Genomic DNA, 19,488 nt, shown 5'->3' with positions numbered 1-19,488 from the left:
TCAAATCAAAGGGAGACTCAAGTTGAATTCATGAAATCAAAAGTGGACCTTCTCCAATTTTTATGAAGTTCACACTAACATTACACATTTACACACCAAAACAAATGACTGCAAAAAAATCACATTGGTCGTAACCATAAAAAATCACCTACAGAATTGTAAGCATCAGATCTGAAACCACACAAACAGACCAACATTCCCAGACAGAAATGCCATCAAAATCCAGCTAAAAACTCCCCAAAGAAACAAGGGTAAGACATCTAAATCTTTCCTGGGCAGAAGCAATCAATCAATACAATGCCCATGAATCAGAACTAGCGTAAGGTTCCCTAGCTTCTACTGCTAATAATGCACAATTATTACAAAATACGCTTCCTAGGTTGCACAAGGCCGAGCACCGTTCCATCCGTTATATGTACCTTCGAGGCGTTCCCAGATTTCCCCCGTAAATCAGGTGCTCGGGGGAGCTGAACTGGGTATCTTGAAATGCTTCTTTACATAGTGTGATGCCTCTGAATCATTTCTGTGGCACAGGACCCTCAGCAGGGTTTTGGAGTCACTTCCGAATTTGCTTTTGCCCCCTTGAGTAACTTCGCGCAGATCATCAATAAGCACACGGGTCTGGGATAAGAAATGACATCTAGTCATTTACAAATATGATTACAGCAAAACGCTACTCGATTTCTTATACTACAGCATCCCCAGTCCCAAGTCTTAACAACTCGACGGCACACTGCTGAGCTGTCTTTGATTCAATTATGGAATATTTTCTAGAATAGAACTGTAGCTAGTTTGAACAAAAAAGAAATCACTAAGTTCACTCTAGTAGGCATTTAAAGCATTATGCGTATAACTGGAGATATGACAAGGTCATTATAGATGATGCTCCTCAAAAAACAAATGATGCACTTGCTCTATCAGTATTAACCAATTCCTCCAAAAGGTTCATGAGAAATTTAATCCAAATTACCTCTTGCTTGATCAGATTTATTACAGGACGAACACGCGAGACCAAATTCTCAACAGTTCCACGAGGCAGCCCATCTCCGCCAGATATGAAGAATTCCTACAGCAGAAAAAGGGGTAACTTTTTTAGGTAAGCAAACAAGTAGTCAGTACGGGTTAAGACAACATTTTATTGGTCAGACAATAAAGATAAGGCAAGATTAAATATATGTTCCAGACACATGATAAGCATGTTCGTTATAGAATGATACAGCCACACACAAGATGTCCCTTGTATATACCTTAAGACAACAACATATTTATTGGTCGGACAATAAAGACAAGGCAAGATGTTCCAGACACAAAAAGCAGCCAAGATGTCTTCAGACAACAATTTATCCCCTCCCCCCTCCCGCGGCGCCGTGCTTTCGTGGGGTGCGGCGGCGCAGTGACGTGTGCTTGTGGCAGGGCGTGCGCGCGGGTTGGCGGACGTCGGCGGCCTGGGCTCGCGCTCGCAGCGCAGCGGCTGCGCGCGGGCGGCTTCTGGTGGTGGCGTGCTCCGCCTAGATCGGGTCGGGCCCCTGTCTCTGGCGCTGGTCTTGGCGGGCGGCGCGGGCCCTCCCGCGGCGCTCCCGCGAGCGCCTCGGGGGGAAACCCTAGCCGCCACCTCCCCATCCCCTCCTCCCGCCTCCTCCCCCGCCGCTGCCGGCAGGCGTCGCCGGGCGAAGCCCGGGGTGCATTGGCGGCGGCGGGGCCTCTGCTCCCCTCTCGCTCGTCGCCTGGAGGCTGGCGCGGGACGTCCTTGACGAGCGGAGGCGCCGTGCTTTCGTGGGGTGCGGCGGCGCAGTGACGTGTGCTTGTGGCGGGGCGTGCGCACGGGTTGGCGGACGTCGGCGGCCTGGGCTCGCGCTCGCAGCGCGGCGGCTGCGCGCGGGCGGCTTCTGGTGGTGGCGTGCTCCGCCTAGATCGGGTCGGGCCCCTGGCTCTGGCGCTGGTCTTGGCGGGCGGCGCGGGATGGAGGCGGCGGCTACGGTCGCTGTTCTGGGCGTGGTCCGTGACTGCACAACGTCGCTCCTGCTGTGCTATGGCGGATTCTCGATGCGGAGCGGGTGGGCGCCGGCGGCGGCTGGATCTGGCGTCTGTGCGTTTGCGGCTGGCTCGTGGTGGTCCTCCTAGTACTCCTCTTCGGCTGTGGACAACGTTCGGTCCGGCGCTCCCCCGTCATGGGCGGGTGGCTGGTTCTGGCCATTTGCGGATCTCGGTCGGGAGCCATGGCGGAGCGCCACTGGAGGTGGCGTGGGGGAGGCCATTGGTTAGGCCATTGGGAGGGAGGGGTGGCTCTGTCGCGATGAGGCCACCCATCTCCGGCGCGAGGATGCGCCGGTCGTGGACGAGGTCCGCTCCCTTTCCTCCCCCTTTCTCTGGCCTGGTGTCTCCTGGTGCCGGATTTGCTCTGGTTAGGCTGGTCACCGGCGGCTCCATTGATGGTTTGGATTGCTGGTCGACGCTCAGCTCATGCCCACGGAGGTGCTTTAGGGGATCTGGATGCCGGGCGGCGGCCCGGCTGGTGGGAGTTGCGGTGCTCGTGGGCGGGGCTCGCAGCTCAGGTGTTGGTCAGCCGTCATGGTTGCGTGGGCGGCGTGGCGGCTTGTGGTCGGTGTTCCGTGGCGGGGTGGAGTGTGTTGCCGGGGTGAAAACATTGTCTGATTTTGGTCAGACCGACGGAGGCGGCGTCTTTGGTCGTCGTCCCCTTCTTGAAGGCCTCGTCGCGGTTGCTTCGTGGCCTCCGCATATCTCCGGATGAAAATCTAGATCCTTTGGATCGGGCGGTGGTGGTGTTCTTGCGGCATGCCCTTCCTGAAGGCACCGTCTTGGAGTTCTCGGGTCATCGGCGCTCAGCTTCGTCTCTTAGTGTGTTGCTTTGAGTGCTTCGGCCTCTCCTAGCGTTGCTTAATGTATATCTTGTGTGTGTTGGGAGTTGTCCAAAGTGGTGTTGCTGAACCTTAACATCCTTGTATCTTGCCTTGGGTGTGTTGTGGTGTGGTGTCGTGTTGTATGGCTCAAATTGTTCGCTGCTTTAGAATATAAAGCGGGGGAGACCTTTTTTCGTATGAATTTCAATTTTCAAGATCTTCCTCCAAAAGAGGGGCATCATTTGGAGAGAAGACACGTGTAGAACCTCCATCTAGTATTACCCGAACTAAGCCATCCTACCAAAAGAGAAATTACGACTAAATTATAATCGAAACTTTTTACAGCATCTCACTGATTTCAACAGCCAAAATTATCACCAGGGATGCTTGCAGAAGCCCTGTAACCACACGATCTCGCAGTTGCTCCACAATGACGTCACAGAGTTGAGCAAGCACCTAAAGATTGAGCATTGACATCAAATAAATGCCAATTAGTTCGACAGAAGCTTAGTAGCTTACCAGCTAGACTACAAGTGGAAACCTTTAGAAAGAAATGCTAATAAATATGCTTGTCCAAAGTATGAGGTATCAGCATATGATTAGCATTTGGTGAAAACCGAAATTCTGACATAAAAACCATCCATAAGATTCCTCGCATGCAAACTTATGAACGTACCAAATCAAGCACTTCGACAATAGTGTCCAATCGAGCTTGCGAAACACCGTTTTTGTACATATTGTCGATGAATGGCTGTTGGAGGTCCCAAAATATGACCTGGCTTTAACCCTACGAAAGAAAAGATGCAAACTTCAACATTGACAAGGTATCAGCTTCCAAGTACCACTGCTGAGTGCATACACATTTTCTTACCTGTAAATTCACATACCCGATCAATAGCAGCATTGATTTCTCTTCTACTGCCATCAAATTGATTCTTCTGATTGGAGACTAGACTCTTTGACTTGCCGTTCACTGATCGTCCTAACACAGTCAAAATATTTTGAATATAAATGAATTAGTTTGATCTATGTGGACTAGACCAAACAGATTAAGTGGCAATCTTATCAGAGTATCCTACAGATAAACTGATTACTTTTTTAAAAATGCACACTTACTGATGTTAATTTTGTCATTTTGCCTTTTAGCCCACCGCTCACTTATGCTGTCCTCCAACTTGCCCAGCTGGCTTATAGCATACTGTTTGGATATTAACAAAAAAACTTCCAGTTCAGAAACTCTAAAAGTAATCAAAATGAACAAGAGAATAGCAAGAATATCAATTATCAAGAGAATGGCACGAGTCGTGTTGATGTAAATCATGGTTAAATAAAAAAGAATGCCATGGATCCTGTTGATGTAAATCATGGCAACAGCCAGTACCAGCTATTGACTCAATAGTAGAATACTGTGTCAAGTCCAGAGCATCAGCACAATCAATAGAAAATTTCTGTAATAATTCAATGTAAAATTACTGATAACCAATATTACTAATAATGCAACAACTTAATATTAACTACATTCAAAAGGGGAACAGCATCAAACCAGAAACCGTAAAAGATACAGCCAGTTACAAAAGATATATCTAATGTGACTGTAAGCTGTAGCAGGTTAGCAGCATAATTATAAACTCCATATCTGAAGTCTACAAATTTAAGGAAAACTGCTCCGGCGTAAGTGTCAACCATTCCAAAATATTCTATGAAAATTGCTATGTGTTTTTTCCTTCTCATTTACATCTTTGTGTACTAAAAATTGCCCAGGAACTTGGTAAGTCATTCTAAATTAACATAGCAGCATCAGTTGTAAGTAACAAACTCACATATAGACTGTTAAGCCGCACACATAGCTTTGACATCGTTAGTTGAACTATTTCACTCGATTTTCTCTCATCAACAGGTCTGACTTCCTGTATTTCCTTTTTTACGAAAGCTTTGATTCCATGCTCCTTTTTATATCGAGTAAGGACAGGAACAGGTGGAACTAAATCTTCTTTGTCAACTGCAAGCACACAAAAACCATTATCAATTAAGAGCTAGAGGAAATAAAGAGGGTTAAACCAAAGCATGAAGTTTAAAATAAATGAGATAGATATTTCTTTTGTCCATACTAGATACTATCTCAATTATACTATTTAGCAGGGACCATCCATCTAAAGCACAATTTTATAGGTTTGTGCTCTACAACAAGATAATATTTGACTTTAGAGCTACTTGACAGGAAATAAAAAAAAGGGCAGCCCGGTGCATGTAGCTCCCGCTTGCGCAGGGTCCGGGGAAGGGTCCGACCACTTTGGGTCTATTGTACCCAGTCTTTCCCTACATTTCTGTAGGAGGCTGTTTCTAAGATTTGAACCCGTGACCTCATGGTCAAAAGGCAGCAGCTTTACCACTGCGCCAAGGCTCCCCTTCACTTGACAGGAAATAAAGGTGAGAAAAATATATAAACGTCCAGCAAGATAAACAGAAAGGTACTTAAGGAGAAAGAAAATGGTGATGATACAAACCTATGGGTTGAGTAACAAGTTGTGTATAAATTTGAAATGCCTTGTCGATACCACGACAGAAGCTATTTAATTCCCCAATTCGCATAGGAACCTTAAATGCAAAAAATTGATCTGCAGTCTGCAATAGTTCACAAGTGATCATTTCTTTCACAAAGACAGCTCATTTATTAAGTAAAACATTATATTTTAAACCATTAAGACGTGTACATCACTCTGAAATATTGTGGCATAGAAGAGAAACAACCTTAGAGATTAACCTATAAGGAGAAATTAATGAACACAAAATTAAAGAGATAATGGAGGACAGAAGCAACACCTCTTCTATGATTCTATAGACTTCAACAATAGAACCCCCATGGCGTTGTTGAGGGGATATAGGATCCCAAGTCTGTCAAACATAAAATTTTAGCATAGAGAAAATGGTGCAGAAAATTTATAAGAACACTCGATGAGTACCAAAGTAATGTTAGGAAGCAAAGACAGGTGGCAGGGGAAAAGAATATATTGTAACAAGTGGTAGTAAAACAAAATGCTCTAGCATACCCAGTAAGATGCTTACACAAACTCAAAAGCAGAGTCATATATAAAAAGAAATGTGCTAACCTCTTGTTCAGCAGCCCTTTTAACCCAAGTTTCAACTCTCTCCAGTTGCCCATTCACCCAGCGTAAAACAACCGTGCCCGATTTACTTTCAATCTGAGATAAACAAAAAGGCAGCAAATCAAGATAAACACAGCAAGAAGCCTCAATGCAATAATGGATGCTAAAGAGGGGGGGGGGCATGACTATAGCATGTCAATTGTCAAGGTGACACCCAAGCAATTTGTGTTTTTGTGATTGATTCTAGTTGAGGAAAGAAAAGATCTAACCTCATAAGGAACTAGCTTTTGTCTACATAGACTATCCAAACCATCGTCACCCACAACAGAAGCCTGTTAGAACACAAGTTGTATAGGGATAGGAAAGTAGTTTAACTTGTATCTCTGTCTATCTCTTCTTCTCTCCCTTATCTTCTGTAACCTCTCGAGAGGATCATGATCGATCTCTCAGAACTTGTACATCAAGGCATTGGCCATATATATACATTGCGGCCCGAGACAAAGGGTTCTACGCTTCCTCATATGGTTATCAGAGCCCTTCCTCTCGTACGTCTAGCCCTCGAGAAGGAATCAATCTAGTTGATCGAGAAAAAGAGAGAAACCGAGATCGAGTAGAGAGGAAATCATGGCAGGCACCACGCCGTCCACTGCTGCATCCACCACGCCCGCATCCACCATGAGCACTTTGTCTACCTTGTCCACATCTTCCACCTTTGCATCATCCTCTACCTCTAGCAGCCCGCCCTCTCTCGGTCCGCCTCCATCAGAGAAGCTCACAAGGACGAACTTCCTCCTCTGGAAGGCTGTCGTGCTACCCCAGATCAAGGGGGCACAGATGGAGCACTTCCTCGACGCCGCAAGTCCGGCGCCCCTTGCCACCATCACTGTCACCGACGATGGGAAGGAACAGCAGGTCTTCAACTACGCCAGGCCGATCTGGTTTGCGCAGCAGCAACAGGTCCAAGGTACCTCATGGGGTCTCTGTCTCGAGAGGTCCTCGGTCAAGTTGCAATGCTCCAGACGCCGGCCGAGGTATGGAACTCCATCCATGCCATGTTTGCTGCGCAAACACAAGCCCAGAAGATCAACACGAGGATGGCGCTCACCAATCTGCAGAAAGGTAATTTAACCATGGCAGAATATCTTGGGAAAATTAAAACCCTTATAGATGAAGTTGCCTGCACCGGTGCACCGCTTGGAGACGCCGAGATCATCTCCCACGTCATAGTCGGCCTCGACATCGACTACAACCTTGTGATCTCGGCTCTGGCTGCGCGGGTCGAACCTGTTACGGTTCAAGAGCTGTATAGTCAGCTCCTGAGCTTTGACGCCCGCCTCAGCATGCTTCAAGGAGGAAATTTGCGCCAGTCTTCTGTCAACGCTGCCTCCCGCGGACGTGGCCGTGGGCGTGGACAGCAAGGGCGTGGACGCGGGCACAACAGCGGCGGCGGGCGCAGTGGTAACCAGGGCTAGGCTCGCTCTGGTGGTGGTAACCGCGGCGGCGGTGATCGCGGCGGCGGCTACAACAACAGCTACAATGGCGGCTACAAAAACAACAACAACAACAACAACAACAACAGTCGGCGACCTAGATGTCAGTTGTGCAAGAAACCGGGCCATGAAGTCATTGACTGCTGGCACCGGTATGATGAGGACTTCGTGCCCGATGCATGGCACGCTGCTGCAGCCATGCGGGAGCACGGCGGAGCTGATGGTGACACGGTACGGTACGCTGATTCTGGAGCTACTGACCATGTCACAAACGAGTTAGAGAAGCTTGCCCTCCGAGAGAGGTACCACGACAATGACCAGATTCACACCGCAAGCAGTGGATGTATGGACATTCTTCATATTGGTCAATCTTCTATTAATTCCCCTAGTCTTAAACGTGATCTTGTCCTTAAAGATGTCCTTCATGTTCCACAAACCGATAAAAACCTAGCTTCCATGTCTCGCTTAACCTCCGACAATAATGTTTTCTTTGAAACTCATCCTACCTATTTTTTCATAAAGGATCGGGCAACGAGGGAGCTCATCCATCACGGTAGATGCATTGGAGGATTATACCCCATCACATCAAGAGTCTTTGATCGAAAGCGTCATCGTCAAGTTCATTCTGCCATCAAGCCCTCCTTAGCCAAGTGGCACCAAAGATTAGGGCATCCTTCTTCAAATATAGTCAAGCAAGTAGTCAATAAAGGCAATCTTTCATTGTCACGTAGTTCCGAAAGTGAGTCAGTTTGTGAAGCTTGTCAATGTGCAAAGAGTCACCAACTTCCTTATCCTCTGTCAAATAGTATGTCTCATGCTCCTTTAGAGATTATTTTCAGTGATGTATGGGGTCATGCAAGAGATTCTTTTGGTAGAAAGAAATACTATGTCAGTTTCATTGATGATTATAGCAAATTCACCTGGATATATTTGCTTAAATTCAAATCTGAAGTCTTTTCTGTTTTTCAAGAGTTCCAAAAACTTGTGGAAAGACAATTTGATAGAAAAGTCCTTGCAGTCCAAAGTTACTGGGGAGGAGAGTATGAGAAACTCAACTCCTTCTTTCGTAGCATTGGCATTATTCATCATGTTTCCTGTCCCCATGCCCATCAACAGAACAGTTCAGCCGAACGAAAACATCGTCATATTGTGGAAGTTGGTTTGTCTCTTTTAGCTCATGCATCAATGCCACTCAAATATTGGGATGAGGCTTTTATCACGGCTACTTATCTTATCAATCGTCTGCCTAGTCGAGTCATTGGCAACACTACTCCGGAACGTTTGTTTCACCAAAAACCAGACTATAGTTCTCTCAAATTTTTTGGGTGTGCTTGTTACCCAAATTTGCGTCCCTACAATCGCCATAAGCTTGAGCTTAGGTCCACACAATGTGTGTTTCTTGGCTATAGTAATCTTCATAAAGGATACACATGTCTAGAAATCTCATCAGGCTGTATCTATATTTCTCGTGATGTCATTTTTGATGAAACATTGTTTCCCTTTGCTAAACTTCATCCTAATGGCAGAGCTCTTTTGCGTGCTGAAATCTCCCTCCTTTCCGATCCTCTGTCTTCTTCTGATCATGGGGGTGAATTAATCAGAACTGATCATGTGGAAAATTCCATGGAAAATTTTGAATATGGTGTTGATTGTGCAGCAACAGGGCATGATTTTATGTGTATAGACGCAGCCAAGACAGGATCATCCCAGGCAGATTCGCCTGCAATTGCGTGATCCGAGGCAACTGTGCGATCCGAGGCTGATTCGCGTCGTAGTCTGCCGGACGCGGGATCGCAGGAGGATCGCCTCGCGTCTCCCGCGGCAACCCACACGGTGGCCGACAACTCTCCAGGCGCGGAGCCCACCAACTCGCATGGGAGCGACTCGCCCCGTGCCACGAGTCCCGATGCTGCTAGCGAGGGGGAGAGCGCGTCTGCTCCTGTGTCGGATGAGGATCCGGTCGGATCTTCTATGGACGATGCTTCTGCTGCAGAACCAGATTTTTCGGGATCTTCTGTTGCCAGACCTGCAGCAACACCAGTTCCCCTCTGTCATACATGGTCCCGGTCAGGTATTGTCAAGGAAAAGAAGTATACGGATGGTACAATCAGGTATGATAAACTTAAGCGTGCCTTTCTCACAAGTATCGGTGAACCAACAAATTTGCATGATGCTCTTGCACACAAGGATTGGAAGAAGGCTATGGATGTTGAATATGATGCACTTATTCAAAACAAAACCTGGCGATTAGTTCCACCAAAGAGGGATGCCAATGTGATTGATTGTAAATGGGTATATAAAATTAAGAAAAAAGCTGATGGAAGCATAGACAGATACAAAGCTAGGCTAGTTGCAAAAGGGTTTAAACAAAGGTTTGGTATAGATTATGAGGATACCTTTAGCCCTGTTATTAAAATAGCTACTATTCGACTTGTGTTGTCTATTGCTATTTTCAGAGGTTGGAGCCTACGATAGCTAGACGTTCAGAACACGTTTCTTCATGGTGTTCTTGAGGAAGAAGTGTTCATGCGGTAGCCACCAGGATATGAAAACAAAAATACACCACATTATGTCTGTAAGTTGGACAAAGCGTTGTATGGATTAAAACAGGCCCCAAGAGCCTGGTACTCAAGGCTAAGTACACAGTTACAAAAGCTTGGGTTTACACCATCAAAGGCTACAATAAGAACAATGTTACTATATTTGTTCTTGTCTATGTTGATGATATAATTGTTGCCAGTTTAAGCTCAGATGCTACAACTTGTCTGCTTAAGGATTTAAAGCTGGAGTTTGCTCTTAAAGACTTAGGAGATCTACATTACTTTCTTGGAATTGAGGTCAAGAAGGTAAAGGATGGCATACTTCTTACACAACAAAAATATACCACTGATATTCTCAGAAGGGTAGGTATGGAAAAGTGTAAGCTAGTCAGTACACCTATCTCTACTTCACAAAAACTTACTGTTGAAAGTGGAGAAGCACTTGGGTCAGATGATGCAACAAATTATAGAAGCATTGTAGGTGCATTACAGTACTTGACTCTTACACGTCCTGATATTTCATATTCTGTTAACAAAGTATGTCAATACTTGCATGCTCCTACTACTTCTCATTGGACAACGGTCAAAAGGATTTTGAGGTATCTCAAGTTTACGGAGGGACTTGGTCTTCAGATTGTCAAGTCGTCATCTATGCTTGTGTCAGCTTACTCTGATGCAGATTGGGCAGGGTGTGCTAATGATAGAAGGTCCATAGGTGGTTTTGCTGTATTTCTGGGAACAAACCTTGTGTCATGGAGTGCAAGAAAACATGCAACAGTCTCAAGGTCAAGCACTGAGGCTGAGTATAAATCTTTGGCTAATGCAACAGCTGAAGTAATGTGGATTCAGACATTGTTACATGAACTTGGAATTAAAGTTCCACAGGATGCAAGACTATGGTGTGATAACATTGGTGCAACCTATCTTTCAGCTAATCCTGTTTTTCATGCACGGAAAAAACATATTGAAGTTGATTTTCACTTTGTCAGAGAAAGAGTGACGCGCAAACTGCTTGATATAAGGTTTATTCCAACAGGTGATCAAATCGCTGATGGATTCACAAAGCCTCTGACAATGAGGAGGTTAGATGATTTCAAGTACAATCTCAACCTTGACAAATAGGGTTTAGATTGAGGGGGAGTGTTAGAACACAAGTTGTATAGGGATAGGAAAGTAGTTTAACTTGTATCCCTGTCTATCTCTTCTTCTCTCCCTTATCTTCTGTAACCTCCCGAGAGGATCATGATTGATCTCTCAGAACTTGTACATCAAGGCATTGGCCATATATATACATTGCGGCCTGAGACAAATGGTTCTACGCTTCCTCATAAAGCCATCACTGACATTATGTACTGCTCCAAAGAATCAGCTGCCGGAAATACGAAAAGTACGTCCTCCGTAAGATGCTCAGTGTGCTCAAGAAAAGGTCCCTGCCACAACAACTTAACATAAGTGTGCAGCTTCACAAGGTTATGATGGATTTAACAGTTATTTATTATAACTTACCAATTTGTTTCCATACAGTTTATGGAGAAGGGAAGCAGAAAGAACTGCTGCCTGTGGATGCCATCTTGACAAAACTGGGGAAAAATGTTTGTCTCTATCTTCAAAAGCTTCTTTGTCTCCTCGGCTAGAGATGCTAAAACATGCTCATGTGATGTGTCTGCTTTAATCTCTACGGAATGTGCAATCTGAAACAAAACAAAAAATAATCCATAGTGTTGACATATAGATGGAACTAGAAAAGTACATGACCTATACAGCTATAGATTGCACTATATGGATATAGATGGCGATGTCCACTTGAGTTGCAGACATGGGTTTCCAATCCATTACACTAAAAAACTAATGATCTGACCAGAAAAAAGTTACAATTAACGGTACAAATATGAAGATATAGAGTCTAGCATTTATATCATTTGATATGCAGATGAAACCACGTGCTTAAACTCTTATACGCACGTAGAACATGAATATTGCATAGAAGGCCGCATGTCATACTGACTTTTCACTTTTGAGGAATACAGTGACCAGGAAAAGACCAGAACAAATCCTCTAGACCAATTGCCAAAAAGCATACACAAAATTTGGGGCAAAGAACCAAAATACGGTCCTACTAAATATAAGAGAGGTCATGCCACATTCAAATATACAAAGTGATCGAACACTTCTAACTGCAAAGAATCTCGCCAACGGTAGCAATAACATAAATTTCTAGAGTGAAGATGATCAAATACAACATGACAAATCTAAGATACATGTATACTCTAATGGACTAACATTCAAGGTCTACATAAGCAGGCATGGGTGAATAAGTGATCTTATTATATCCATCTCATGGTAAAATGAGAGAAATACATCAGGAAAGAATGAAAATCAGCAGTATTAGTGCTACACTACAAAAGAATAATTGCAGCTGCAAATAAGGTCACCTTCATGAAAGCACTTTTGACAGAAGAAGTGATGTAACGGTCAATCTGGTCTCGATCAGGTGACTCAATTGCTTGATGCAGAAAAGCAAATGCGGTGCCAAATCAAATTTGTATGTATGTGCAAACGCTAAATTTCTGATTTTCCACATTCTGCACTGCTTGCTATTTGAGAACAAAAGGTTGCTACTATATACTAGCACAAGTTAGAAGACGAGAAGTGCGGTGGTTAGAGACCATTTTGTGAGGAACACTACTAGATTTGTTTGTACTTAAGTGACTTTTGCTCAAGAAATGCCTGGAAGCGTTGGTGCTCATACGTACACTAGCCATAGGCAGACGGTCCGACTTTTAGATTAAAAAGGTACGTTGGATGAGAAATGAAGGATTGAATGTAAAGCTTCAGCACCTTGTCATTTTCTTCACCAAGGATTCACCTAGTAAGCATTGCTACTGTTACGATATCAACCATCATACTGGAACCCTGCAGATTTAAAGACAAATTTAATGTGAGAAAAAAATAAGACCGTCATTACAAACAAAAATAAGAGGTGAACAGGTCCACTAGAATCTACACTAGCTTAGAGATAGCAGATCCCAAATGGTAGTCTGAACAGAGCAGAAATAGCAACATGCACGGTGGGAGTGAGGGTGTTCGGTCCTGTTATGAATAGTGAGTTCAAGGACAACAAACTCCTCTACCATTACATGCTGCCATTCCTGATGAAGAACATCGCAGAAAAAAGTCAGCTCGGCAAGAGGCCACGCCTGCAAAAACCAAGGTGGTCAATAGGCGTACCGGGACGAGCGTGAAGGGCATACTGAGGAGAAGGTGGTGCAAGAAAAGATGATGCCTCACTAGGAGAAGGTTAGTTGGACTTGGCAAGCAATGGCTTGTAGGCAGCAAACTGGGTATTGCACGACTCCATAACCTCATCATGATGATCAAGTGCATGCTTGTGAGCATCCTTAGCAGCCTTCTTTTTCTGAGCATCTTTCTCTTTAGCAGTACCATGCGTGGTAGGGAAAGGAAGGCATGCACTGCACCTTAGCAGTAAGAATATCTCAGTCACTGATTGGATATGAAGGTGCACGTGAATGACCATGCCATGGTAATTAATACCATCAAAGATCACCAGGCGGAGGGGTACAGAGACATTGCCCAATTAAGGACTAGAAGATGGCATTTTTGTAAGAGCATCTACATATAGACAGGGCACTTTGAAAATAGAGCAGAATGTCTGCTCGGCAACCTGAGGAAGAGGGTTGCAGCAGCAGAGCTCGGGAGAGCAGGAGCATGGAAGCTCAGCAGAAACAGAGGGCAGATATAGCGTGGTGAAAAGCAGTGGCCGTTAGAAAAGAAACCGACATGGTACAGATGGCATGGTGGCTGTGCACACTCGTGGCGTGCAGAAGAACACAGAGGAGAGGGAATCAACCAGATCGATCTTAAAGGAGCCAAGTGAAACAAACAAAAAATTGAACCTTAGAAGCCAGCTCTTCATACCATGATATGAATAATGACTTAATCTATTCCACGGACTCTAGGTCTAATACATACATGTACATGAGAGGAGATAAAGTAGGAATTCTAGGACAAAAGGAATATTATAAAGAGTACTACAACAACATCATAACCTCCATTTAGTGTATACTCCCTCCGTTCCAAAATAGATGACCCAACTTTGTACTAAAATTAGTATAAAGTTGAGTCATCTATTTTGGAACGGAGGGAGTAGTTCATATAGTGCTTATTTAGATCAATAAATCAACCATAAGAACTAACTACAGTAAGCATAAAACCTCAGATTCTTCAATCTTTCTGAAAAGATTTCTTAGCTCATTGAATTTTCGACCTAACTCTCCAAATCCAACAACAGGATGGTTTATTAGGCCCTCCTCCAGCATGTTCAGCTAAGCAAAGATATAAGCAGACCTTATATCGTTAAGTCATGCAGGTATGGTTCAAAATCATTAAAGCACAAATGGATGGCTAACCTGTCTTTTCTGCCAACGAAGATATGCCTTCATGTTGGAAAATTCAGCTCTAGATATACAACACAGTAGTTCCAGTGGTATCAAGAGATTGTCCATCCGTTTTCCAACTTTACCCACCATAGCATTGAGTAGCCCCTGTCTAGTCCTAATATCCATGGACTCCGTTATCTATTCAAAAGCAGAGGGGTGAAGGAGGTAAGATGTAAGATTAGCATTCTGAGTATCTTTATTAAATTTGGTTGTTCACAAAAATATATAAAAGGAACAGTAACCTTAAACTCAACGAGTTGTACTATATGCAGTTTCAAACAGCAAAAGGGATTTGCAAGCTACTAATGTTGAAATGTACAAATATAATTTCAAGTGAGTGAAATAAATATATAGTACAGAACAACAGAAAACACAAAGGCGCAATTTTGTCTTTCAATTTATTAACCAGGAACAGAGGCAAGACAAGTCACCTCAAGTTGGGCTCTCAAGATTTCAAGCAAGCCAACTAAACCTGGTTGCCGGTGAGTTTGCGATTCAGCACTTTCACTCTTACTACGGCCAAGTTTCCTCATTAATCTGTGTCTCTTCTCTTTCTTCTTTTCTTTCTTTGGAACTATAAGCCCCCTATAAGCAGTAGAAATAGGTTAAGTACTATGATAATCTTGGAAACTATTATCTTCTAATGAAAACACTATGTTCGACACAGTGAACTGCATAGGCCTACCCTGAAGCACCAGCAGCAGCAACAAGGATTTCATATGCTGTTTCACGAAGATCATCATCTGTGATACCTGGAAGATCAAGACAGATGTTGTTTTTCAATAACTTTCTTTAGCCGATAGTTCAGAATTCAGAGTCAAACAAAGAGATCAATGATGGCCTAGTTATATCACTAACTAAAGCAAACGCCTTAAGTTCTTTTATCCAAATAGTTTAATATTACAAATTAACATGTTTAAGAAGTAACTGAAGCGAATAATGACAACCCAGTTATTGTTCCAATAACGAAAGTGAACACCTTCATGTGATTCAATAAACTAAAGAAAGCAATAGTGCATCACTAGCAAGTTATGAGGAGACAACTAACAAAATGCATGTAAAGGCAAAAGGGACAGATAGAAGATCATCGAAATTGTCTGTAGTAGCAATAGCATGATAATTATTGTATTAGAACATAAGGCATGGCTAGTTAAGTTCAATCTATTATCAGGCATGCAATACTGATAGTTGCCAATTAATAACTATTACCTGTTTCAAATAATGGTAAGTGCAAGGATAGATCATTGGCATCAGTTTGATGCCTCCTAGAAGCCCTGCGACTATCGAATTCACCTTCATCATCCTCAAAGTCTTCAATGTCATCTATGGTTAATTCCTTCTCGGTGGGAGAGTCCAATGATAGTGATTTTGGTAAGTTTGCAAATGATGATGGCACATCAATTTGTGGTTGTTCAACAACTGGTGGTGGTACCACAACTGGTGATGGTACAGTGGCAGGGACAGGGGGTGGTTCTCTTGTTGGTGCTGATCCAGAATATTCAGGTCTTGTAAGTAAATAGAACCCTTCGACATCTCCTGTGTTATCCTGAAAAAAAAGTTGAGGTATATGAAAACTCAATGGCAGTGAATTTTAATGACTCTGATCATGGTCTGCAAAACAAATGAACTAAGCATGTAGCCCAAAGTGAAAATTTCAACACTGAAATTGGGAAGATTATATAAAAATGCACATATGAGGAGCCGTTTGGTATCCATGGGCATTCAGCAGAATGATCAGTAAAGTAATACAGGCGGTGCTATCATGAATGTTTGAAATTCCTAAATCATATTGTTCCTCCTTTGCCAAATGGTAATTTTTAGAAAAAAAATACAATACATAAAGAAACCTCAAGTATAAACTCATGGCATATGGGTAATCAAGGCTGTCATGATAAAGCCGGATGGCATCTCCAAGGTCAAGTGGATCCCCATCAAAAGATCATCAGTACACATATAAGGAGACAAGTGAGATACTTGAATTAGGCTACAACTACTTCACCTTTCTTAGCGCAATTGAGGACGTAATCAACACTGACTTGATCGATATCCACATCGTCCAGAGAGATAGCACCGGCGTCATTACAACTTTCTTGATCAAGTTGCCAGAAAGGATGTAATTGAGAAACACATGGCGATCACGGCGATAATGTTGTAGCAGCTCAACAGGATTTTCTCTGGTCAAGTTGAAACATGGTGAACTTAGTTTACAACACAAGCTTAACGCCGCCTATAAATGGAAGGATGCTTGTTCTGAAGCGATCATTACTCGTCCATATTGCATGCAAGGGAGACAAAAATCTAAGGATGGACTACCAACTGCTTGCCATTGGCGCAATGAACCTGCAAATAAAACAAAATAAAATCCATTGTCAATTACATGATGCGGGAAGCGGATGGAAAACGTTAGCTCGAGTGTTTACGATGAAAACAGTGAGTGCACTGCAAATTGTGTCCTACAGTTGGCACATTGTGTGTGTCCAAAGCAAAGCATGAACCAAAGCTAGCCGTCAGCTCGCTCTAGATTTTGATAGTTGAACCAACGGGCAAAGATGAAGGAGAAGAAGAGGCGCGTACTGAGTACTACTGGCCGAGAGGCTTCGGGGGGTGAGGGGAGGACCTCGCCGGCGATGGAGATCCAGGCGAAGAGAGGGGTTGCTGCGATGGAGAGAGGTGGGGATGTGAAGGAGGGTAAGGTGGAGTGGCGGCGGTGGAGAGATCCAGAGGTGGGTGGGATGCGGCGGTAGAGATCCGGAGGGGACGCAGCTGGGGTTATCCGGGAAAAGGCAGCAGCGGAGTTCAGAGTTCAGGCCATCAGACTTGAGAGAAGAAGGGGAAGGAGGGGCCAGACGGGCAGCAACACAAAGACGTTCCTGTCCCCATGGCAAACTTGAAATTCGTGCCGAACCATTCTGGAGGCGAGCCAAACTTCTCGTGGTGCTGGGTTTTTTTAGAAAATCTCGCCAGGACTTTATTGGTCAGCTAATATGTTCATAGGGATTACAATTGGGTCATGCTGGATGCCCAACCACATATACCTCCCAGCAGGAAGCAAAACCCCAAATCTAGCGAGTCTATGAGCCTCATAATTCGACTCTCGAGGTTCAAAAGAAAAATTACAAGCGGTGAATAAAGTAGAAGTTTGTAAGATCTCTCTGATTATAATGCCATAGTCTCCTCCAGCTCTTTGATGGATGTGATTTACTACCTGCTTGCAGTCCGAAGCAATCTGTAGATGATTCACTCCTAGGTCCAGTGCCAGTGACATGCCCTCTCTACATGCGATTGCCTCTAGAGTAGTTGGGTCCATTAGCCCCTCAATTACCAGCATGGAGGAACCCAAGTAAGTTCTGTCCCAGTCACGACATAAGGCTGCTGCCGTTCCCATATTTGTTCCTTCCAGAACTCCAGCGTCCACATTGATCTTCACACATCCCTCTGGCGGTTGAACCTATTTTAAAGCCTACCTAGCATGTGGCTGACTTGTACTTCTTTGTGTCTCTTGCACCAACGCTAGCTGATCTTAGTCAGCTATGAAGCTAAGCACAATCCTGTGTGTCTCATATGGGCTTTGATGTCTTCCCTCATGGACAAGTTGTCTCTGAGCATACCAAATCGCCCACATGGTAACTGTCCATCTTGTCAGTTTTTCACGGTCCAGAGTTTCCATCATGAAGAACAACCAGGCTCGTGTTGACGACTCTGTTGTAGCAATCACGTGATCCAGCAAATCATGATCTACAAGAGACCAAACACATCATGCCATTGTGCACTCAAGCAGACTATATCTCCAAGAGTCCTGGGCTCCACATGCATAGCACTGATCATGGTGTCACATTTTCCTGTCCTTACGAACATCTTCGGTGGGAAGCGAATTTTTGGCCAATCTCCAGAGAAAGTTTTTCAGCTTCGCTGGAACCTGCACTTTCCATAATGTATCCCAGGCCTTCTCATTTGCTGATGTGTTAGAGGATCCACCTCTTCCTTCCAGCCAGTCCTCGCGCCTCCTTTTTATATACACTATCATCCTGTAGGCAGAGCGAACGGAGAAGATTCCACTCTTTTCAAAACCCCATGACCAGAAATCTTCCATATTTCTTGTACAGACCGGCACTTTCAGAATAGCTGTTATATCATATGGTAGGAAAACCTCACCGAGCAAAGTTGTGTTCCAGCCTACATTATCACAATCAATTAACTCCGCCACCATCAGTGGTGGATCGGCTTTTAAAGCAACAATAGGCCTCATATTTTCCTTCCTGGGTAGCCAATTCATATCCCAAATATGACTTGTATTTCCATTGCCAATCGTTTGGACGAGTCCAATCTTCAGGATATCACGACCCTCTATCAAACCCCTCCATATCTGGGAGGGATGCCCTCCAAGATTGGCCGTCAGTAATTCCCCCTCCGGATAATACACCGCTTTAAGAATTCGAGCACTTAGTGAACTAGGGTTTTCCAGAACTCTCCAAGCTTGCTGTGCCAGCAGCGCCAAGTTGAAAATTTCAAAATCACGGAAGCCAAGTCCCCCCATATACTTCGGCATACTCATAGAGTCCCATGACACCCAATAAGGTTTTCTCTGACCCTCTTTACTTCCCCACCAAAAAGCTTTAACACATTGATGTTAGTTGTTGGCATAAGCCCCTCGGAAGCTTGAAACAAGACATTGAATACAACAGAATGGCTTGGGCTACTGATTTTATGAGCACCTTGTTGGTGTCAAAACCGGCGGATCTCGGGTAGGGGGTCCCGAACTGTGCGTCTAAGGTCGATGGTAACAGGAGACAAGGGACATGATGTTTACCCAGGTTCGGGCCCTCTATATGGAGGTAATACCCTACGTCCTGCTTGATTGATAATTTGATATTGATGAATAGGAGTATTACAAGAGTTGATCTACCTCAAGATCGTAATGGCTAAACCCTAGAGGTCTAGCTTGTATGGCTATGATAATGAGTATCCCCTATCCGGACTAAGTCCTCCGGTTTATGTAGACACCGGGAGGATCTAGGGTTACACAATGTCGGTTACAAAGA

The 19,488-nt window shown here is 44.2% G+C and overlaps 1 protein-coding gene and 1 pseudogene across 1 annotated transcript; one reads left to right on the top strand and one right to left on the bottom strand.

Moving 5' to 3' along the window:
* Positions 1-34: 34 nt before the first annotated feature.
* Positions 35-17,293, bottom strand: LOC125535669 (protein unc-13 homolog). Its single transcript, XM_087541140.1, has 23 exons — positions 17,024-17,293; positions 16,716-16,789; positions 16,449-16,623; positions 15,659-15,995; positions 15,135-15,201; positions 14,881-15,034; positions 14,420-14,587; positions 14,225-14,335; positions 12,859-12,905; positions 7,140-7,705; positions 7,068-7,071; positions 6,931-7,021; positions 6,232-6,294; positions 5,966-6,058; positions 5,679-5,750; positions 5,363-5,480; positions 4,679-4,857; positions 3,975-4,056; positions 3,730-3,840; positions 3,535-3,645; positions 3,237-3,314; positions 971-1,066; positions 35-621 (listed from the first exon to the last, which is right to left on the bottom strand). The coding sequence occupies exons 2-20, from the start codon at positions 16,721-16,723 to the stop codon at positions 3,539-3,541; spliced, it is 2,553 nt and encodes an 850-aa protein (XP_087397266.1). The 5' UTR covers positions 16,724-16,789; positions 17,024-17,293; the 3' UTR covers positions 35-621; positions 971-1,066; positions 3,237-3,314; positions 3,535-3,538.
* Positions 7,153-7,291, top strand: LOC125541931 (small nucleolar RNA Z247; annotated as a pseudogene).
* Positions 17,294-19,488: the final 2,195 nt, after the last annotated feature.

Source organism: Triticum urartu, chromosome 2A (genome assembly GCF_056163025.1).
Source record: "Triticum urartu cultivar PI428250 chromosome 2A, HENAU_Tu73, whole genome shotgun sequence".
In the NCBI taxonomy this organism is placed as follows: domain Eukaryota; kingdom Viridiplantae; phylum Streptophyta; class Magnoliopsida; order Poales; family Poaceae; genus Triticum; species Triticum urartu.
The sequence above is the reverse complement of the archived record's forward strand: the minus strand, read 5'-3'. Positions and strand labels throughout refer to the sequence as shown.

Coding starts and splice junctions, on each gene's coding strand:
- LOC125535669 (XM_087541140.1), bottom strand. Junction 4,057..4,678: donor TGCGGCTTAACAGTCTATAT/GTGAGTTTGTTA, acceptor ATATCCAAACAG/TATGCTATAAGCCAGCTGGG. Junction 3,646..3,729: donor TCGGGTATGTGAATTTACAG/GTAAGAAAATGT, acceptor TTTCTTTCGTAG/GGTTAAAGCCAGGTCATATT.